This window comes from Centruroides vittatus, unplaced genomic scaffold, assembly GCF_030686945.1.
Source record: "Centruroides vittatus isolate TY-2023 unplaced genomic scaffold, ASM3068694v2 contig_923, whole genome shotgun sequence".
NCBI lineage: Eukaryota > Metazoa > Arthropoda > Arachnida > Scorpiones > Buthidae > Centruroides > Centruroides vittatus.
In genome coordinates, this window is record NW_027122610.1 from 1,138,582 (window position 1) to 1,163,184 (window position 24,603).

The 24,603-nt window shown below is 29.6% G+C and overlaps 1 protein-coding gene across 3 annotated transcripts in view; it reads left to right on the plus strand.

Moving 5' to 3' along the window:
• LOC136984560 (protein kinase C and casein kinase substrate in neurons protein 1-like) overlaps nt 1-24,603 on the plus strand; it is a 65,654-nt gene that overhangs the window by 3,553 nt on the left and 37,498 nt on the right. Inside the window, exon 1 of one of the 3 annotated variants that reach the window (XM_067281602.1) lies at nt 23,299-23,514. The exons of the other annotated variants lie outside the window; for them this stretch is intronic. Coding sequence (XP_067137703.1) covers nt 23,504-23,514 — 11 coding nt within the window. The 5' untranslated portion in view covers nt 23,299-23,503. Of the gene's footprint in view, nt 1-23,298; nt 23,515-24,603 lie in introns of those variants that run through there. 3 annotated transcript variants of the gene reach the window in all.

Sequence of the window (24,603 nt, forward strand, 5' to 3'; positions counted from 1 at the left end):
AAGTTGAGACCATCCTTAATGGCTTCTGTAGGATATTTACAATAATAAAATTATTATAAAAATCTAATTTAATATATTTTTAGTTGAAATTTGATATTCAGTATATTATATATTGTTATTTTTAAAGGAAACCATCTCATATTTGACCTTTAAAATGATGTTATAATGTTGAATACGATCGCCATTCTCATACATCACCACACAACATCCACTTCTTTTATCGTGTTTTTTTTTTTTTAGATCTTATCATAGGAAACAATTGACAAAACATCCTTAATTCTCTTGAAATTCTCTTAATTAAATAAAAGAGATCCTTATAAATAAATTCGTTAATTCTTAGTTTCAATACTTGGAAAAAATCTTAAGGTCATCTTTGTTTAACGTAAGAGATAACGCTTTGTATTGAAGAATATCAGCGCATTTTTGTGAAAATATTTAACAAAATAAATTTAATTTCCCGGAAAAAGTATAAATAGATAATTAACACATGATTTTACGATAAAATTTCTTTAAATTTATATTAAATTCCTTTCCATTCGCGAAGGATTTTCTACTCAAGATGGTGGGCATTCAAGAAAAATAGATTTGGTCACTCGCAAGCCGCTTTAATTGTCTGCATTTGGAAAATATATTTATTAAGCAACGTGCCAGAATCATCAAATTAATTCTAAGAGCTTATTTAATTCCGTAAAGTCCTAATTTATATTATCTATATAAGTCCATATTGATAGATCTTTGCAACATGAGATTTCTGTATTTAAATAATAGGAGCCTCGATAAACCTCCAACAGCAATATAAATCAGTAGGAAAAGTCCGTAAAATCCATAAAAATATTCAAAGATATTCGTTTGATTTTTATTGAAATTCAAAGATTTCAAATAGGATGCTTCCAAGTAAATCCTTCCTGAAAGTCAGGTTCTAAAATGCTTTAACGTTTTTTAAATACACAATTTTTAATTAATTATATATTGGCCTATATTAAAGTATTATTTAAGTGTCTAGCATTTATTTTTTTCCTTTGAAAATTTAATTTTATATCTTTAATGCAGGTTTTGCTTAAGGGAATTTTTACGTTTAAAGGAAGATTAAAAAAAAATCTTCGGAATGTTTCCTATAAAACAATCCAAAGAATTCTTTGTTTACTATAAAAATAAAGCCAGTATAAAATATTAAGTTTTAAAGAATAATTTAAAGAACTCTAACCTTTCGGATTATTCACGAATATACTGGAGTTGAATTCCCATTCTTGAAGACATCCGAGGAGTCTAAATTGTATTAAAATAGACGTAACTGTAATTAAATTACATTAAGACAAATCATTAAACCTTTAAAAATCTATTTTAAAACATAAGAGAGAAAAATTCTCCCTTAAACACGAAGAAAAACGTCAAAGATATGTTCTCTCTTTAATGATTTTTTTCCCTCTAAAGTAGACAAACATTAGCAGTAAAAACATTAAATTGTGATTCAGAAGACCGTAAAAAAAAACATTAATTTAAACAATTATGTTAATTTACATCATGAACTTCTTTAATTCAGTCGAAATTCTTCACGTCAATGAAGAATTCCTCTACTTCTTGCAGAAGAAACACTTTAACAAATGTAACTTTCAGGCGAATTAACTACACAATACTTTAAAAACAAAAGATTATAATTAAATTACTGTGTAATACATAAATTTTAAATTATAATTAATTAATTTAATGTAATTAAATTTGAAAATTTAATAACTCTTGTCGATTTTATGATTTTTCCACATCCATAATTGAAAATCTGGCTATTCAAGAGCATCAGATAATTGTAATTCTTGATTACGAAAAGAATTATCATCGTGATTATTTGTGATAAAAATAATTTAATTGATAATTAAATTTAAAATAATAGACTTATTATTTTTAATTAACCATTATCTGCATTCTGTAGGATTGATCTTCTAGTTTTACTACTTTCCTGGCTGTTATATATAACAGAGGGAAAGTATGGCGATTGGTTAAAAAATGACCCCCAAATAGTTACATTTTTGGACTCAGGAGACCTTGAAAAATCCTTAAATTCAAAAAATTTGGGGGATTTTTCCTGTACGCATGGATGTTAGTCGTGTGAGTGCGTTTATGGGGCACGATTTTTTCACTCAATTTAAAGCTTAATAACTCCCGTACCTCTTGTCGAAAATTTCTGAAATTTTGCAGGGAGATTAGGGTATTAGTGAGAAACGTTTCTGGAAATTTTTAGGAAAATCGGATCGTTGGTTCTGGAGATATGGCCCCATCCCGGACCAATCTAACGGTAACGGTAGCAATTATTAGGAATGGAAAGAAGTGAAGAATGACGGGAAAGTCCGAAGTTGCCATTTTTTTAAATTAGAGATTTCATTGAACTGTAGAAAGATTATTTTTCTCTAGTTCCAGAGATACTAATTGAGAAAATCCTCATAACAAAAGGAGAAAAGGAATTACAAATTCCGTAATTTAGAATAAAATCTTTGATCTGAATGAATTTGTATTGGTTGAACAGACTTCAATTTCGACGAATATTTCAAAAGATTTTGTAAATTTATTCATTCGTCTTTGGTTTTCTTTATATTAATTCGGATCCTTTAATCTTTCATTTTCTCCTTCTTAAAATAGGGGAATTACTATTGTTAGATGTGAATAACTCGGTTCATAGAACTGTATTTTAAAAAAAATCAAATCTTTGTTATAAAATCCACGGATATTTATCTTCCTGACAGTTTTTCCTTTCTTTAGAAAATCATTTTCAATTACTGGCAAGGTCTTTTGAAATAAATATCATGATCTGATTAACAATAGAGAGCTTTCACTACACATAAAAAAACAGGATCTTGAATAAACAAACAGAATTGACCATGAAAAAAGAACTGTTATCAATCAGATAAACAAGCTTATCTTCTTCACACTATGATTAAAAGTAAATTTATAGCATACTTTAATTAAATACAGTAAAACCTGTATAAAACGTAAACCCGTCAAAGCGAGAAAATATTCGACACAGCGCGATTCCGGTTTACGCAGGTTTTTACTGTGTTTTAATGGATTGTTATCATTTATACACGGCGGCCCGAGATTCGGTTAACTAGTTTAGAGGCTAAATTGTTGTAAGAATTGCTCTAAACAGGTTTATGGTTCATTATGCACAGGTGCATTTATGTAAACACAGTGTGACCTAAAAGTCACACTGTGTTTACATAAATTGTGTTGAGTATTGATTATTTAACGTCACTATCAGCGAGCTGAATAATTGAAATTTGAGATTTTTAAGTCTAAATTTATATATAGATAAGATTAAAAACATAGACATACACACAGTATTGTATACATACACAAGACACACGTATAGTACAAAAGAGCTTTAAGTTCGCCATATTGGTTAAGCAATATGATGTGTGAAATATTTGCATTATTTTTCTGTAATTAATCTTAAAATTACCGTGAAAATATTAAGACATTGTCTTTTATCTAACAATATTGATAGAAAGAGATAATCTACTTTCTACGCTCTAGAAACAACGTTCTAAATTTCTTTAACGAGCAATCTACAAAAATGTAGATTGCTCGTTAAAGAATCTCTTCACAAAATTCTAGAATTACAAGAAATAAAGTTTATAAGAAATTTGTATACAAATATAACACGATTTTCTTACATTTAAGCTACCGTCATTATCTAGAAATCGAATCTTCTCGTAGAGAACCATACTTTCTTGTAATCCTCCAGTACTTTACGCGCATTGCAACATCGATTCTTGCCATATTTTCTGTAAAATATAGCAAAAATTACGAAAGGGCAAGGCATTCGAAGTGATTTATAACATTAAAATCTCAGAAAATAGGCAAGTAAATTTATAAAATGAAGTCTTAAGACGAGAGGACGAGATCCTCCTAACACAATGATAGATCCATTTATAAGTGCAATGAGGCACAATTTCATTTTACAGGATAACAACGCTCGATCGCACGGGAACGAAGATACTTAACGATTTCCTCGAGAGGCCCATAGTTCGCATGAATTGGTCTGAAATGTCTTCACCTGGCATAAGCTATAATCTAATTTATGCTCCAGTAGATCATGGTATAGAAAATTCGGTAATTTAATTAATACGGCAGAAGATATCCCCAGGGATTCCATTGTAATTAAAGTTAATGTTATTTAATACGACTTATCGTCATTAAAAATGATAAAAATCGCCACGAATTTTCCGAAAAAAAAAATTACGCGATTTTATCGAATTATTTTTCGACTGGAACACTCGCACTTGAGACGTGAAAATCGATATTTTTTTATTATTATTTTGGAAATTTTGGTTGAAGTTTAAATTAAAAATATTAGTTTTTAATCAGAAAAATAATAATTTAATTAAGTTGTTTTCTTTAAAAAAAGAAATTAAAGAAAATTAAGGTGAGTCGAAGACGTTGTTAATCGATGTAATTCCGATCATTTCCAATCGAATTTCTCGTGTTTCTGATGGAAGAAATCGGAATATTTTCTTGTTTTTGGTTCAATTTTATAAACATTTATTACATAAAAACAGAATTTTTATGGTGTTTTCCCCTGATAAAACGTAAGAACTTGATAAATTTTTATAAGCTGTTATCATGCTGTTATCGCTGCACGCTTCATGTATTATGCTGCATATAGAAGTAAGAATTCGTTAGTACCAAACTGTATTATAATTATATTCAGAATTAACTTATATTTTCACTTTTAAAAATTTTAACAGAGAGTTGCTTAACATTCCCGGCAAGAAATTAAAAAAAAAGAAAAAAAAATTATTAAATTACGAGTAAAATCGCAATTATGTCCGACCCCGCGCGAGATATGACACACGACCTCTTCTATCTCCCCATCCGCTTGACCTTTAACCACCAAAATTTAATAGTATCGGCCCTCCTAATACTCGAATCTCCCTACAAAATTTCGTAAATTTTCGACTAAAGAAACAGGAATTATTAAGCTTCAAAGGGCGAACAAACTCGTGTCCCCCCACACACACACTGAATAAGGTATGCCTTGGGGCCTCGTGTCTGTAAATTTATTATTGTTTTACAAAGGGGAGAGCCTCTTCTACATAATATATAGAAAAAGGGGTGAATTTTTTGACAGATGGCCATACTTTTCCTCTGTTGTACATAAAAGCTGGGGAAATAATATAAAAATTAATTGATAGAATGGCTCGATAGGTTAAAAAATAAAACACGATTCTGCTTATTGTTATTTAAGTTATCGAGTTTAGAAATCTCCAAAGAGAAAGGCAATCTCCAACGCGATTTAATAACATAAAAATGAGGAAGAAAATTACATTTTAGTAATATTTACAGAGAACAATCGTCTTGAACAATTTTCTTCCCTGTTTATTACGTTTAAAATGACCTTTAAAACTCGTTAATTATCTCCGATTTGCATAGCGATCGTTACTGTTATCGTCCCCCGTATTTACTTATCCAGACTTTATGAAGATAAATAATGTAAATTAATGCATCTAAAATTCTAAAAATAATGTATACATTTAGTAGAATAAGGTCCTCGTGTCGAAGGAAAGAACTTATTTTATGTTAAGGTATAAATTACGGCCCCGCGCCTTTATATTTATCATTGTTTTATGGAGGGAAGGGCCTCTTATATGTTAAAATTTAGGGCCTTCACAAGAATGAATTCGGTCGTGGATTAATATATAAGCTGAACGTGTATGTAATATATATAAGAGCATACTAAAACTGGCAAAAAAAGTGTACAGATTAATGTGTATAAGTAGCAAAATTAAGCAAAATACATAAAATTTCTACATTATTTATATTAAAAAATGCTTTAGAATGTAATTTTCATTAATTAAATATTATTTTTTAGTCACAATTTACGAGGAAAATTGTTAAACAATGTAAAAAATAAAATAAAGTATAAAAAAACTGAACAGGAAATGAAAGTATTACGTGGTGATGCATTAATTATCTTCCCATTCTTTATGTAATGTTCTTTTTTTGGTAAGTTATTATTTGCCATAACCATAAATCATGGTTTATGAACGTACAGTATAAATAATTAGCTATTTTTAATTTACAGTAAAACCTCTAAACGGCGGCCACTGGCAGGGATGGCCGTTGTTATGGAGGTTATTTCGTAAGCATTTTCGTTCAATATTCACGTTTAGAGGTGGCCGTTGCGTGGGGGTTGATTTTGTATGCGTTTTTATTCGATGTTTATGAAAAAAAATGTCCGTCGTTTAGAGGTGACCGTTGTTTGGAAATTGTTTTGAATAAATGGCCGCCATTTAGAGGTGGCCGTTGTTGGCGGTTCGACAGTATTCACCTGAATAAATGTAACTTCTAGTTGTATGAATGAACGTCTATTTTTAGAAATCGCTCATGTGTACGGTTAAATTTCCGTACGAAACAATTGCTGTTTTGTTATATAAAAATAAATATTAAAATTTTTATTTATTTAAATTAAAAATTTCGAAACTTATCTTTTATTTCGTCATATTTTAAAAACATTATTTTGTAATTTTTAACACTGTTAAATTAAAATAAAATCATAAAATTCAACCTCTGAACGACGGACACTGACGGGGACATAAAAAATGGCCGTCGTTTAAAGGTTATTTCGTATACGTATTTGTTTAAAGTTGCTCAAAATCTGTCCGTTATTGGAGGTTCTACGGAATTAATACTGTATTTTACTCCGAATAGGCTACATTTCTGCGGTATGAAATTTTTAGTAATATTCAATTTTTAAATATTTATAACTCTTGAAGCGTTTAATTCGTTCAGATTTGAGGGGTTTTTTTAAAAGAAAAACATATATTTATTTATATTAAAATTATTTATTTATTACATTTTGATATTTTATATAATTTATTTTAACTCGAACGATCGATAGTCGACATGTAAAGCTTCCACTTATGTAAGTGCTAGGTACAGTACAGTACGTTTAAACGTCTTTTGAAGTATAAAATACGGTAAAATACTGAATAAATACTGTATAAAACGAGAATTTATACAGTATTTTACTTATATTTATGATAAAAAATTAAGATATTTCGTATAAATTTTATCGAAGAAAATAGTCGCCGTTTATCTTCATTACGAAGATATTCATTTAATTATTAAGTGTGTTAAGGTATGTTTAAGTACAGCCAAACCTCCGAACAACGGCCACTGACGGAAACAGAAAATGGCCGTTGTTTGGAGGTTATGCGTAATCATTTCACAAAGAGGTGTTCCTGGAAGAGTGGCCGTTGTTTGGAGGTTAGGTTTATGCATTCGAAAAAACGGCTGCCATTTAGTGGTGGCCATTATTGGAGGTTACACATAAAATACTGTATAAAATAACAAAACTAGTGAAAATAACGTGAAGTTACTAGAAGATAAGTTACTAGTAAACGTAGAAAAATGATCGTTTAGATGTAAAAAAATAGAATTATAATAGAAAAAATAAGAGAAAAAACACACCAAAGTTCTTCTTGGATTCACTTCTGAGTGAAACAATTGTAGAATTTTGATCCACTTGCAAGATATAAAAATATTTTATTTATGGCACAAGATCCATCAATAGAAATGAAATGACCCTTATAAAAAATCATGTGCAATACTTTAGAAGTTTTATATCTACAGAATTATTATGAATTATTGTTTACATTTTCTAAATTCACAATGAATAAATAATTGTCTATTGTTTTAAATAAATAAGGCATAAATAATGCTCCAGGAGAAATTAAAAGAATAAAATTTCCTTTAAAAATTGCTTCATTCTTTACCTTTAATTTAATTTTGAAAGGATTAAATTATTTTAATATTAATTTTTTTTAATTTTCAAAACCTGTGTAAGCCGGACTCGCACGATTTGACAGGTTTCCGTTTTGAACAGGTTTTGTTTAAACGTAGAAAAATCTCTTCGTCCCGAAGAATTTTTCTCGTATAGGCAAGTTTCCGTTTTAGACAGGTTTTACTGTATATAACTTATATTTAATAAATAAATGTACAGTACATAATTTTTCAATTACTTATACTTTGAAATTTCTGAATAACGGCCACTGACGGTGACATAAGAAGTGGCCGTTGTTCGGAGGTTATTTTGTGTGTATTAAAAAAAAAAAAAAAAAAAAAAAAAAGGAACGTTCCTGAAAGAATGGCCGCCGTTTAGAGGTGGCCGTCATTGGAGGTTCGACTGTAGCAGAAATTAGTAGTTTAAACATATTTGTGAATAAAATTTAAAGCGTTGTATACATTAATCTTTACCATATTTTCCAAGCATTTTTTTCTTCGTTTTAAGGTATAAAAAAGCTGGCAATATTGTTGTTGGATTTTTCCCTTTATTCTTTATTTATTTTCATTCCTAATAGTTGTTACTGTTACCTTTAAGTTTTCAGATCGGTTCGAGAGATATCAAGAGGGTGGGGCCATATCTCCCGAACCAACAGCCCGATTTTCCTGAAAATTTCCAGAAACATTTCTCCCTAATACACAAATCTCCCTGCGAAATTTCAGAAATTTTCGACAAATGGCACAGGAGTTATTAAGTTTCGAAATTGGGAAATAAAATCATGTCTCCCACACGTACTAACGGAAAAACCCCAAGTTTTTTTCAATTTCTCGACTTTTCAAGGTTCCAAAATTGTAAAAATCTTGGTGGGAGGGTTTTATTTTTGACCGATTGTCATACTTTCCCTATTATATATATATATATATATATACTCGTAACAGCCTGGAAAGTAAAAAGCGTTGTATACACTAATCTGACGTCACTTAATCATATTTTCGAAGCATTTTTCTTCGTTTTAAACATATAAAAACCCAAAAAACATTCAAATTTTTATAAAATAAATAAGGTTTTATTATCGATATTAATTTTCTGACAACATCAGCAACTTTTAAAGCTGCTAGCAACATTCTTCTGTGAACAGCACACCAGATATAAACCGTTGAACAAACATAACATTGTTTGAAAGCAGAAAAGCGGCTCCATTTTCATGGATCAATGCAACTACAATACAAAGTCATGCCTCATCATTACGTCAAAGAAATCCTCTTAAAAAATATTCCTCCCCCCAAAAAATGACAGAAAATGGACGATTTCCTAAGTTGAAGTGACATTTAGGGATTTAGTTTCCTTAACAACGATTACGTAAAAATCCCTACAACGAATAGGGGATTTGATTTGATCGATGCCTTATTTATTGACCCAAAAAATCATACGCATATTTAAATATTAAGCACACACACTCAACTCTTTTTTTAAAGTTATTTGTAATGGTAATGAATGGGGAGGAAGCTGAGTTAGGAGGAGGTGACTCTCCTTACATGTTACCATGGAAACTTAATTCCTGATCCTTCTCAGTTAATGGAGACCACATAATATTAAACTAGGAACCACATATAACCTTCTCGACACTCTTTAGTATCAATTAAATGAGCAGTTACATCTATTAGTATGGTCTGGAATTTCATTGATCCGTGTCATTCGAGTTTAACGCAGTAACGTAACCGTTAATGGTTACTCTGTAACGTTATTTTCGTGGTTTTGAAACTGTAACCCTCACTACAATCGATATTGTAAAATACTCCTACATTTCCGGCCAAAGTAATTAAATTAATCCTACTTGATGGATGGAATAATTCCTTTCTATCAAGTTGGGATTAGTTCCTAACTGGTATGCTAATTATTAATGTGTTTTATCATTTCTTTTCATAATTCGTTACTTGACGATGGTTAATTATGCGTCATTAGTAGTATTAATTCATATATTTTACTTAGATTTCTCATTTAAACGAATTTATTCGCTTTAGTTTACAGTCTGGCATATCAATCGGTAGATCGCGAGATACCAGAATTTTTTTTTTTTTTTTTTGGTTTGGATCTATTCTTGGATAATGGCGCAGTTTTGTTGTGAAATAAAAAAAGATACACAAGTAAAATAGATTGGAAAATTCAGTTTTATATTACAAACAATAAAAAAAAAATCAATTTCCAAAATTTCTACAGGAAATTGAAATTTCCAAAAATATCACCACTTGGACATACCTACAAGCTATTAAAATAGAAGGGAAAAAAGTTTATTCCTTTTATTTTATACCCTGTTTTCATTGTTATTTCCTCGTAAAAATTAATAAGTTATGTTTATAAATTAGCTATTATAGATTAAATTTGGGAAATGCTTAAATTTTGGTAGATAAAAGTCGAGAGGGTGGAGAGATATAGGGGGATTGTTTGTCATATCTCGAGTAGGATCGGACTTAAAATGACGATTTTACTCGTTATTAGCATTTACAATTGTTCATAAAACCCACCCCTACTCTCAAAATTAAAGCTTTTTGCCATTTTATAATAATTAAAAATGTAAACAGTTTCTTTAAAATGAAATATCGTAACAGATAGAGTGCCACCAGAATGCGGGAAAGTTAAGCGAGTAGTTGCTGGATTTTTTTTTGCATTTACATGGATCCACATTACATTTCTGGATTCCTCGTTTCAGTTAATGGAAAATGGCAAAGTTTTATCAAAATCGATCCATTAAATATCGAGAACGAACTCGATTCTATAAGCCCATACAAGACGTGCGAGTACGACAAAGTCGCGCGATTCTTGCGATATCGCTTTGAAATTACCTTATATCTCGAAAACGAAGCCACGGACCCCCATTTTTTATTGCATTTTTGGATTCCGCATCGCAATTAATAGAAAATGGCGAAGTTTAATCAAAATCTATCGAACGGATTTTGAGAACGAACAGAATTCTGTAAGCCTCATAGAAGAAGATTCGCTATCCTCTCCAATTATTATTATCATTTTAGATTTTAAACCCAAAAAAGTTAATTTTCTTTTTGATATATTCATTATCCAGCTTTTATAGAGTTAATTATACAATTATTGATTTTTTTTAATTTAATAATTCATACAAATTTTATAATCCTCTGAGGACAAAATCAATTTGCAGATTTCACTTCATGATGAGGATATCCATTAAAAAAAAATCTCAATGGATAATTATCTCCTTCAGATTTTTATCTATAATATAAAGTATTACTTAGGAAATTAAATAATTAATTATTTTTTAAATATATTTTCTATGGAATAATAATGAAACTTGAGAAACTGAAAGGAAAACAATGTTACTTCTATGTCCATAGATGAAAGATATGGCATTACAGTTAATGCATGTACTAAGTGCAAGGGACTTGGCACATTACTTAGCTCCAAGCTGCACTTATTTAATAATTTAAGATTTTAATACCTTAAAATGTAAAAATTTACTATATAGCTTTGAATTTAAGATATATTTTTTCCATATTTTTCCTAATTTTATGTTGGAATGCATCTTAAATTCCAGGTATTCTTTGTCACCCTTCAAATGCCTGCATGTAATGAAAAATTTTATACTTTATGCTAATTATATTATATTTTAAATAAGTTATTAACATTTCTACTGTTTAATAAATTCTTTTAAACTATAATTTCTTAATTAACATTCAGTTTTTATCTGAAAATTTCACTTTAAAAGTGGAGTGCATATTGTGAAAAAAGTAAGGCAATGTGTTCACACCATCTTGCCCCTCTTTTTAGTTTAATTTATAATTATAATTGAATTAAAATAAGAAGTTTTTATTCTTTTTCTAATTTAGTAACCTAGAATGTAACTGTCTACAATGTGTTTTTTACATCCAGAAATTCACTTTCATTACTCTCTAAACTCCATTATCTTTGCTATAATCTGACATTAAATCGACATTAATCTGTTTATTTTTTTGCCATAAGAAATATGTGTTATGCTATAATTTTAAATAAATTATAGGAAGGAGGATGTGAAAAGTTTTCATAGAAATAAAAGGATGTGACCCAACTTTTAGAAAATGTTTAAAACGTGATAACTAAGAAACACGTTTAGGATCATCAATAAACCATTTCTCCCCCTAAGTTTAAAGGTTAAAATTTAAGAAAAATTAACTTTATAAACTACTCAGGATCTTCTTGAAATCATTAATTTCTAATTTTCTTCGTGGTATTTATATATATTATAATTGTTATGAAGTGTTTTAGTACCGCGTATCAATAATATAAGGCTTACTACACGTCCGGGTAGTCCGGATTTTGTCCGGGTTAACCACCCTTCGACCCAAAATTAAGATATTTAGAGACATGATTATGTACTTTCTGGCATTTGACATATGCCACTTAGTCCGTCAGTAGAGGGTTATATCGTAGAAACAATGTAAACCTGTCTAAAACGGAATTTGGCACTAGAATTTTTCGTTTTGTAGGGAGTTTATAATATATTTTACAGTTTACAGTGTCCGTTTTAGACAGGTTTATTCAGATTTACTCGTAAGATTTATAGAAAATCCAACACAAATTATGTATAGAATTTTAATCTAAATTATCTTCTTAAAATAAAGCAATTTTTAAACTATTAATAATTCTTTTATTTATTTATTAAAGATTTATATTAAATAAATCACTTTCTTCACGATCTAAACACGAAAAAAAATGAGAACTTCGTTGATATAAAATCTTGGAAATTAATGGTTTGAAATGTCTTTTCATAATTTTCAAGTAAGAAAAATGGTTTGGAATGGAGAAAGAACAGAAAAATGAGTTATTTGTTGGCAGTTTAATTAGATATTTATGCATAATAAATAATAAAAAAAAAAACATTATTTTAACTGTTCTTATATCATTTTTTAAATTTTTTATGTTGTATATAAATTTTTTCGAAAAGTTTTTACGAGATTTCTATAAGGACAGACATACAGAAAGATAAACAACAGAAAAACGAATTTTACGTAATAATAATTCTAATTGTATCATTAATATCTGGACGTGTAGTGGAGGACACAGCTGTATACGTATACAGTAAAACCTGTTCAAAACAGTCCGTGCGAGTCCGGTTTATACAGGTTTAACTGTATTCTAAGATATATATAAAAAAAAAAAAAAAAACATTTCAAAATTTTATAATTTATTGTTGTTTTTAATATAGATTAAAAAGAAAACGTAGTGTAAATCATAAAAAAAACGTAAATTAAAAAGGACAAAGTATGACTTTTTAAATCTTGAATAATACAATAAAACGAATCCTGTACAAAACAGAAACCTGCTTAAACGGAAAATAAGTCTCCGGAGAGACGAGGGACGAAATATTATTATAATCCGGAACCTGTCTAACGCGGAAACGGACTTTTTGGAGAAGTTTTAAATACAATTACTCTTCTGTAAAACCTGTATAAAACAGAAACCTGCATAAAGGGAAGATTTTGGCCGGTGAGATGGCATTCCGTTTTAGACAGATTTTACTGCATGTAATTATATTTTCCTTTCCGAAAAGTAAAATGAATACTTTTTATGTAACGTTGTAAGATAGTCTGACAAATTATGACAATTCATACTCGAAATTAAAGGGAGGAAACAATTATTTCACTTTAGTTATCATTCATTACGTAGTATTATAGTTATGTTAAAGTAACCACCGAGGAATTCATTAAGTAAAATGAAGATGAATCGTGAGATAATGGTTTAGGTTTGTCTTAATGTATTCTCGATTGTTCTCGGGGGATATTTTGACGTGACAGCAGCTTTGGAGATGCTGTTACGTCAAAATATCTCTAATCCTTAGAAGGTGAATTTGGAAATGTCACATCAAAATATCCCTATTCTTTCAGAAGTGAATTTGGTGGAATACAGTAGTTTTCAAGCTACTGTATTCCACCAAATTCACGAGCATTGATTGGCTATTTAGCGTTATATAGGAGAGCGTTATATCGAGGTTTGACAGTCCAAAGTTACATATAATTGTATACTTTGTGTATTTGGAGAGCCCGTGGGTTATTGAGCATCGCAAATCCGCTATATGCCTCTATGTAGAGCCAGAACTTCGTGGATTTCGTAACAACTCTGCTAAAATCACGTGTCCATCAGTGTTCAGTGGTTGCCCACTGAACACTGATGGGCACGTGTACCTATGGGTTCGCGCCTAGCCAACGGGCTGGCACGTGGAGTTTTCTGGTTTTCTTTGCATTTGTAAGGGGTCAGACCCCCATAGAAAGTCACCCCCCTCGGCAGATCGCCCACGTGTGCCAAATAAACCAAACTAAAATCACGTATAGAATATTAAAGCCAATACTTAAAGTATAGAAAGTTTCTTAATGTTTATTACAAAATGAATATTTTGCATGTTAACAAACAGCAATTCATGTAATAATTGCATCATAATGTAAAGTTTTCCTGGAAATTTTTATCATCAATGAAAATATTTTATTGTGCAATGCTTATCTCTGTGTTAACTTACATAATTACATATAAAACGAAGTTAAAAGACTAATATTTAAAGGTGTCCACGTTGTAATCAACACTGTAAACATTCTTAATTATAGTTTGAAATTGCTGGTCACAAGAAAGTAATCATAATAAAATTATTTTATAGACAAAACTTATTTAAATTCCACATAACTTTAAGACAGTAAAGATATTAGGAGGGCCCTATTAGAACATGTAAATTGGCATTTGTTCCTGTATCACTGTGGATGAAGAGTAGACTCTTAGATGTTTGCTCTTCATCTATAATGCAGGCCCTACGAGAGGAGGGTGCAGCCGGAGCTCATAAGCTTTAAGAGGGCCCATCAAAGGAGAAAAATTTAAAAATTGGCATTGGACTAACATTTATACTAGATTTTTTTTTTCTACATTAATATTATGTTATTTGTATAAGCAGAGTCTCCAAGTCACCAACAACTTCCATTCTATCGGGGCCCTGTACGTGGCATAAGTTATGCATTTATTTACAAAGATAATGGGAGGATCGGGTCTTCGTTTGTAAATAAATACTACTGCTGTAAGATTATATTTTTTCCGAGCATCTTCCTTAAAAATATTTCAGGTTAATATTAAAATCACGAAGTAATTCATAATAATGTAAAATATTTTTGCTTTATAACACGTTAAATAAGTTCATTAACTTAGGTTTAATAATGTAAATTTTCTGCTTAGTGTAAAGTAAAATGATGAAAATATGACCTCATTAGCATATTTTCAACTCTCAGATAACATCACGTAGATGTAGAAACTATTTTATTACTTAAAAAAATATAAGAGGAATAATAATAATAGGAAAATGAATGTAATAAACTAAATAGGCCTGCTATAAAGGGGTAGATTTTCTAGAAATTTTGTAAAGTGCCACCTAAATTTTCTTTCAGATAATATGAAACCTTAAAGAAGAGTTAACAATCTTTAAATTGTAAGCAAAATGGGTTATCAGCATTTGCTCTGCGCCTGCATCACACCGACAATCTAGGGTCTTCAGATATGGCACCAATTTTAAATTTTCGATATTCTTACTACATCGATGAGTTTTTAAAAGATTTGTTCGGGGCCACGTGTTGGTGAGGCCTCAAACCAATCTTTTATAAGAAAATATTTCCTCAAAAAAATCCCTGGAGAAAAATGTCTGAAGTCAACAATATATGGGATCCCCTAATTCAAATTTGTCTGGGTCTTACGAAGCTATAATGCGCCATTACATATTCGGTAATTCAGTATATTTTATCTAATAGCATAAAGAAATACCGTACAGTAAAACCTCTCTAAAACGGACACTCCATAAAACGGAAAATAAACCCTGGAACAGAACGATTTTCTATATAAAATACCATTTTAAGCTGGAACCTGTCTAACGAAAAAACGGTTTTTTCAGGTATCGATTCAGGTTATGTTATGCAGGTTATACAGCTTCTTATACAAGTTTTCCCATCTGTGTTTTCAATATCTTAGTAGTAATAGCTTTAAACACGAGTCGTAACATCTCATTTTCTTCATCAAGCCTAATGAACCTGCCAAAACGAACAATTCTAGCATAACGTTGCGTTCCGTTTTAGGCAAGTTTCCCACATAACAGTATTGTTTGAGCATTTGAAAGATCTAGAATGGCCGCAAAATATTCCTAGTTAGAAGTAATTTGTACGCACCCTCTCCATTCACTACATAAATTTTAATTTTCCTCCGAATACCCTCTTTCACGTCGACGATACGGCGCTATTAAAGAGTTACGTTTAGATTTTTACCTGTTATAAGGAGGAATTAAGAAATTTCCTCTTTCACAATGCCTAGAATACTGACTGAAGAGGTCATAAACCTAAATACAAGTGATCAAACTCCCTCTTATATCCAGACATATACTTAATCTAGAACACAATCGCATGCATAGGAGGACTTTGTGGCCATTTTATAGTTTAGTAAACTTCAGAAAAAAGTATTTAACGACACTATTAAAGCCATGAAAGTAAATTGTATCCATTATTTTTCTCATAACGGAACAAAATCATCAGCAACTTTGTATTATTCGCGTGTCGTGTCTTAAGTTTACAAATCATAAATATGGATTTTTGTAACTTGACTTCTTCTAAACTTTCAGAAAATTGTTAATTAAGTAAAAGATTATTATTATTATTATTCTTAAACAATTTAATAACAAATTCTACATACATTCTCGAGTGAAATTATGGTACCATTGAACAGAGTTAACAAAAGACTTGACAACAATCAAAATTTTATGATTGGTTAAAGTGTGATAATATGGAAATTCCAAAGATATTTCGTGTCATTTTTTTATAATTAAGAGTTTATATTTTTGTTAAATTAAGTAAAATAAATTTACATTATAGTAATTCATTTGGTCAATACAGCGGAACCTCCCAAATACGGCCATCTCTCGACGACGTTCACCTCTAAACAGCGGCCATTTTTTTCAGAACTTTTTAAAATAATTTTTTTTTGTTTTTAATAATAATAATTAACAGTTTCATACAAAAAACTTCCATCGCTACTTTTAATAATTATACGCGCCTCCATTAATCAGTGAAAGAGGAATAACGAAGAAAGAAAGCGTAGTATACTTTGAATAGGATTTAATTAATAAAAGAGAAGAAAAAGAAGGGGGAAAATGCTAAAAAAAAACCTGTTTTAAGATCTTGAAAACTTATAAAAAAAGATTTAAAATTTAAAAATCTATAAAAACGTATAGAAGCTTGTATATATGTCGTGCCTCACTCCCTTAGAAAACAATAAAAATGTATGAATTAAATCAATAAAATATTTAATTTGTATCATTTTGAGGTGCCCTCACCTGGAAATTGGCCCAAATTGCCCTGATAATACCTATCTTTCTGTTTCTCTTACATATTTACCAAAAAAATAACAGAGATTTTAAGAATGTGCTTTTAAAAAAGCGCCTTAAACAATGTTTACAATAGAAATTTCTCTTATATTTGAAAATAATTACATAAAAATCTATTTAAGGTTCTAATGACAAGGGAAAAGAAGCGAAATAAATTAAATTGCCACTCTTAAAAGCATCAAAATTGAAAACTGTAATTGATTTTCATTCAAAACTTGTAAGAAAAGTAATAAAATATTAAATACTTACTTTTATTAAATTCACTATTTAATATATAAATAAATATTTAATTAAATAAAGGAAACATTTGTTGAAATTTCAAGGAAATAAATTAAAATCCAACTACAATTCATTTATAATATTAAAAAAAAAAAAGAATTATTTCGTACACAACTGTTGAAATTTTATTAATAAGTTACGGTAGAACGGCCACCTATCAACAACGGCCATTTTTTTTTCCATTACTTTATATGCATTTTTTGGACAAAAATGTATACAAAATAACCTCCAAAAGCGGGTATTTTTTTTTACGTTTTCGTCAGTGGCCGTTGTTCACAGGTTTGACTATATTTATAAATTATGTAAAGGTATAGATAATTTACATACAAGACTGTGATCAATATACCAAGAATTCGCTGTAATTTTAAAATAGAATTAAACCTGCGAACTACGGCTACTGGCGGAAATAAAACAATTCCAGCAAACGAGTTGGGTAACTTTCCCGGTAATAAAAGTTAAAATTGCGTGTGGCGCCATCTGTTATGAGATCTTTTTTTATAATGTATTAATTATTATAAAATCCCTCCACGCGACCCCTCTATCTCCCACTCCCTCGACCTTTAACCTCCAAAAGTTAATGGCATCAACCTTTCTAATACACGAACCTCCCTGCAAAAATTCAGAAATTTTCGACAAAAGGTCCAAGTGTTCTTAAGCCTCAAATTGGGAGCCCCAAACACACTAACATAAAAAAAAACCTCAAATTTTTTGCACATTTTTGTCAAAATTTCTGGACATTTCAAGGTCTCCCGAGTCCAAAAATGTAAAAATCTTCGGGGAGGTCCTTTTTCTTTTTGACCGATTGCCATACTTTCCCTCAGTTGTATAAGTAAAATGGTCGTTATTTGGAGGTTATTTCGTACGCATTATGTGTATCTTTATGTTTTTATCATTTTAAAAGTAATTGATACAGTAAAACCTGTTCAAAACGGAATCTTAATAAAACGGAAACCTGATAAACCGTGCGAGTCCGCTTTACACAGGTTTTACTGTATATATATATGATTTTCTTACCTGTATCTACATAGCTCTTAAAATAATCGAAGGGTTTTCTCGAATTCGTACAGCTCCTTAAAGTACAGTAAAACCTGTTCAAAGCAGAACCTTTATAAAACGGAAACCTGTCTAAACGGGAAGAACTCTTCGAAGTTGAGGTGATTTTCTGCGTTAAAAAACCCTGTTAAATACGGAAATTTGCCAAACCGTGCGAGTCCGGCTTTCACAGGTTTTACTGTATAATATTTCATTTATATTTTATAATTTTACAGTTATTGGACTTCTAAACAGCCTTTATAACTGTACAGAAGTTACTCAATTAGTTCAACGAATCGATTAATTAGTAATTAGACTTGTTTGATGTTTGTCTGGAGCTTCGAAGACAGAATTTTCGAATTTTAATTTAAAATTCTGTTTAAATTTTAAAAGAAAGGTTTATTATTTTAGTCTATTCTACGTAATTTTTCTTTATTTCGTAAATTAGTTTAAGAGTAAGAATTTTATAGCAATTTTAACACGTTTATAGGTTAAAAACGTCAGCTTTCACTCCAGTTTAGGAGCCAGTCCGGCTGTCTGGCGACTCGATAACCGTCATTACAAGAAACTAAGTGAAATTAAATTTAACTCAAGATGGGGGAGTGAATCATGACATATTTCTACCTATTCTGTCATAGAATAACTTGATGTCTGTCCATCAAAATTGATCGAGAGCTTTCAGAAAAACGGAAAAAAAAGTGAGAGTGGATCTGATAAGAACATCTCCCTTTAAAAAATAGGAAATCAGAAACATCTGTTAGTCAATTTGGGAGTTTTATACATGTTATCAAAATCCACCCGGGCTTAAAGTTTGGAGATGGATCGATAATTATAAAAATAGTTTATGAAAATTTCGATCGGGTTACTAAAAACATATATATATATATACTGTATATATTCTCGAGTGATAAGTATTACAGATATACAGGGTCAGTTAACCGATATCTGTTTCAAAATGGCGAACAATGAAGCGTATAACAAGTAGCTGTTTCGAATCGGTTTTAACAATGATTAAAGTACTGTATATCGAGGTTAACCGTTTTTGGGCCACCCAGGATAAGACTAAGATTCCAGGGCCCTTCTATACTCTCTTCTGACGTAACACGCTCCCTTACGCCCTTTAAGTTAAAGCCAAGTAAGGGCTTTAAAGGCTTGAATTTAAAGGGCATAAGAAAGCCCTTTAAGATTTTTATAATTATAATTTTAATATATATAGGCTATATATACGAGCCCTGTGTGTGTTACGTTATTTTTATTTTATTTTTTAAGTTAATTTTTAACGTTTCATTTGTCTAAATTTGCAATCCAGTGAGGAAAGTATTACGTAAAAGCGTAATATAATGGCTTAAAAAATGGCTTTATCGACTTTTTAAAATATATGTATTTATATTTTTTATATTTTAATACATATTATTATAATTTATAACGATTTTCAACTGGAGATATATGGAAATATTTGCTGCAGAACTTACTTAAAACGAATGTAATCAATAATTCGATAAACACAGTATATCCTATATTGACCTTAAGTATGGTATCTTCCTTTAAATAACTGATCTAAATAAGAACTTCCTTTATATTAAAAATGGCGAATGATAAATCAAAGAAGAGTTTAAGAACGTTATTTAAATTTCAAATTTATTCTTTTATATTTTATCTATAACGAAAGGCAAAGATCTGTAATTTAGAAATGGACAAGTCGGCCATATTGTGTCATACATTTTATTTGATTTTATGAACTTTTATGTTGGTTTTTATATTTATAACTGTAAAATTGTATATGTATTACATTTATAACGATATAATGTTATAAATAGTGAATTATTAAAAGGTTAAATGTAGTAGAGAATAAGTTATTGAAGACAATACTGATGTTAGGTCAGCCACTAAATGAATCGTTCAGTCTAACTGTTGAAACCAAGACTTATTGAAAATCAATAGTTGCAACAATCTTTCAATGTAGCAGTTGTTGCAACAATTGTCAAGGATATTGGGCGAAGCTAACGTCATTTTGTTATAATTGATGTCGTTGTTAATCTGCATACATCATTTTAGTTATAGATATACTATAAAACGGCTTTAGTAAACGTAGATTAATGGCTAAATTCTCATTAAACTATCAGAAATACGTCGTGTTAGAAAGCCGAAAAATGAATCCAACATTTTATGTACGAGATAGGGACAATTTATAACACTCATTCGTTACGACAATCTCAGCTTATAGCTCGAAAAGTCATTATGAGATCGGCAATATCAGCAAAACTGATTACGCTCAAGTTAACAATATTTTCATATTTAAATCTGGGATAAATTCCCTTTCAGTTGTTCATAAATAACAATTATAATAAACTTTATAAACTTATAAATTACGTTATTCCATCCATTTTCCTAATTTACAAAAATTATTCAAGTTACAGAGTTTTAAATGGTTGAAAATTCAAATTTTAAAATCGATTGGATTGGATCAGGCAATGTAACACTTGTACGATATGCCAAGGAGTGGGATGCCTCCTGGGAGGACTTCCTATAGGAAACGGGCTCTTATTTAGGTGAAGAAAACCCAGAAAACTCCTCACAGCCAGCTTTATGAGGCGTGAACCCGCGAATGATCGATGTTTAGCTGTTTTATCCTCTGGTAGTGATGGATCGGGAGGAGTTCCTACAGGAAACTGACCCTTATTTAGGTGTTAGGCATACGAAGAAAACCCGAAAACTCCACTAATTGATGAGGCGTAGCCATTATGAACTAAATTATGAAGCCATTGCTCCATAATCCAGTTCATAATTGCAATTTAATAACCCGCACCCCCATTTAAATCGTATAAAACATGGGTATTCTTCATGTAAATATGGTAAATAAAAAAAAAATACACGTATTAACCGAAAATCGAAATTACTATTTAAATTTTATAAAAGAATGCTTAATATTTTACATAAAAAAAGCCTTGAATTTTTAAATTTATAAAATATAAAAGAAATTTTAAATTGGGAAAACAGGAAAAATTCGTTACAGTTTTGAAAATTTAAAATTTCCTATTTCCTTTTTTATTATTTCTTTTATAAATTTTTAAAGAATTTGTTGCATTCATCTTGTTTTTTTTTTTTTATAAAGGATTTGTTTGAAGTACAATGAATGGTGACTTACTATAAGAAAAATTCTCTGTTTACTACAAAGAAATACTTCTTATTTTGAATTAAACTACTTTAAAAGATTAAAGTTTATAAAATAAATATTATAAAAAGACTATTTTGGCCATTAAATTTATATTTTAAAATGAAATTACAAACAATATATTTTTATACTAGTTCTATTGGTTTAGATATATCTGAAAGAGAATGTTATTTTTCCTGATTTATTTTTTTACATAAAGAAAATCAATTGCACTTCCATTTAAAGTGCCAGTCTTGTTGAAAGTTTTAATCTTATATTTTTGCTGTAGCTGATGGAAAAAAATAATTTAATAATATCAAAACTTCTTCAAGAAGCACTCTTCTTCATTTTTATTTTAATAATTTCTTTACAAATATACAATAGTGCAGTACGTTAAGGCCCTACCAGAGTGTGGTCCTTTCTGATAGGCCCTACTTAAATAGGACATACTGTATAATGTATTGTAATCTGTAATAAATAAGGCATATACTATAAAAGGCTGTATAATAATTTGTAATATGTAGGGCCTACTGTATAATAGTTTAAATAGGGCATACTATATAATGCTGTATAATAATTTGAAATAAATAGGGCCTACTGCATAATGTTGTATAATAATTTGTAATAATAGGGACTACTGTATAATACTTTAAATAGGGACTACTGTATTATGTAGTATGCTCTTTTTAAACTATTATACAGCATTATATAGTGTTGTATACTAATTTATAAGGAATGCTTCGAGGTCCTCCTGCCTTAAGATATTTGTTACAAATTATTCGTGACATTATATCCTCGTATATTAAGAAAAAACCATTTTAAAACAGTTTTGTTTTGTTTTAATAAAGTAGAGGCCTCAAAAAAGTAAATATTCTACACCCGTCTTGAGATCTGAGAGGCCCTACTGTATAATTAAAATAATATATAAGTGATTAAATAATTTAATTATTATTAAAAGAATTTAAGGTAATTTAAAATTGTGAGATAGAAGAAATGGTATGTTTACTGAAAGAATTCACAAATGATTGGAAAAGAGCAGATTTATAAGGATGAAGAATTTTGGAAATCTGCATCTTATATATTTTGGAATTTATATAATGGAATGCATTAGTGATATTAACGATTTGGAAATTCTTTTACTGAGTTCTAGTACCTTGTAAATAAAGCTAAATGGTTGAGGATTGTTAGTTTCGTGGCCTGATATGTAAACTTCTTACGCTATTTTTTAAATTATCCATTGTTTTTTATGTACAGTAAAACCTGTGTAAACCGGACCTGGTACGGTACGAATACTTTCTCCGGTTTGGCAGGTTTTTGCTTTAAAACAGGGATTTTTTTTTTTTAAGCTCCCTTCCAAAGAATTATTTTCGTTTAGGCAGGTTTCCGTTTTACTAAGGTTCCGTCTTAAACAGTATTTTTAGCACAGTAAGCCGCTGTTTCGAAGAATTATTTCCGTTTAGGCAGGTTTCCGTTTTACTAAGGTTCCGTTTTGTAGAAATTTTTACCGTATACAGAGATTTCTTTAGGGCATCCCGTGTGAAACGCCCATAAAGGAGGGATAAAATTATTTAGTTGCAATTAAATTTCTCGTGTTTAATTCTATTGTTTCCAAGTCTTTGGGCATTTTAGAACTGAATTACAGTTAGATATTCTATTAATATTCTGGTCTATATCACGAATGTCTGATATAAAATTTGTTGGCAACTTGACCAACATTTCATTCTTTGTTTTTCTATGGATAACTCCGTGTGTATGTGCCAGACAATTTGTTTTTTCCCGAATTTGGTACTGTCAGCGTTTTGTATCGGGAATAACAATGTCAAGTTTACAAATTTTATAAATATTTACCAGCTTTCGAGCTTTTCTTACGATGTTTCGTCTGTAAGTATTGCTTGCTCTATGCATAATTTATGTCCTTTCGTAGCGGAATTTTGCTCTATATTGTAGTAATTTGTTTCTTGTAACTTGTTTATCTAGACGTATATTTTGCTTCTAGAATGTAATTTTCTATGTAATTTTTGCTTCTAGAGTGCACTTTCTATGTAATTTTAGCTTTTAGGATGTAACGTTTTATACTTAATTACCTCACTTTTTTTTAAGAGGAAATATCAAATTTACGTCAAATATTTTAAAACATTAAACTTTAAATATAGGAACAGGATTAAAACAAGTTTAATTCTCTGCAAATTAAACTAAACTTATCGTGGAAATTAATTTGCAATTTAATATTTTAACGCTATGCGGTATTTTGTATCAAGATTTAACTGGACTCTGGCCAATATTACAATTTGCATATTTTATCATTTATTAATATTTATGAGTTCTATAATGCCTTTACTGTTTTAAAACTCGATAAAAAGATAAATATTGCTTCGCTTAATTAACATTTAACGTTAATTTATCATAATGCGTATTTATAACATTACAATTTAATGCAAAAATTCCACTTCGTATGGTTATTCAGTTATTCTAAGAGTACATTTAAAGCCTTAAAACTATCCTGAAAATTTCATAAATCTATCTATAGAGGATTTTTGGGTATTTAAATAATTATACGGACAGACGAACAGACCGACAAATCGTTATAGCATTGTAATCATTGAAAAATACGCATCTAATATAAAGATAAATTTCATAGATCCATCTCTAATGCATTTTGAGATATTAATGAATAATACGGGCAGACAAACGTACGAACGAAACGTTAAAATTAATATTTTAATAGCAGAAGTATAATTGAAATTGTATATTAATTAAATAATAATAATTTAATACGATTTTAATGGAATATTTATATATATATATTTTTTAATATTATTTTCTGTAAATTGTAAGAATTTTAGTCGATAAAACGGGAATTTTTGGAGAAGAGATTTTATTTTTTTATTTTGAAAAATAAGAATAAAGATTAGTTTCAAAGAAATATTTCACTCGTCTCTCTACTTGTTTATGAAAGTTTCCCATCGACCA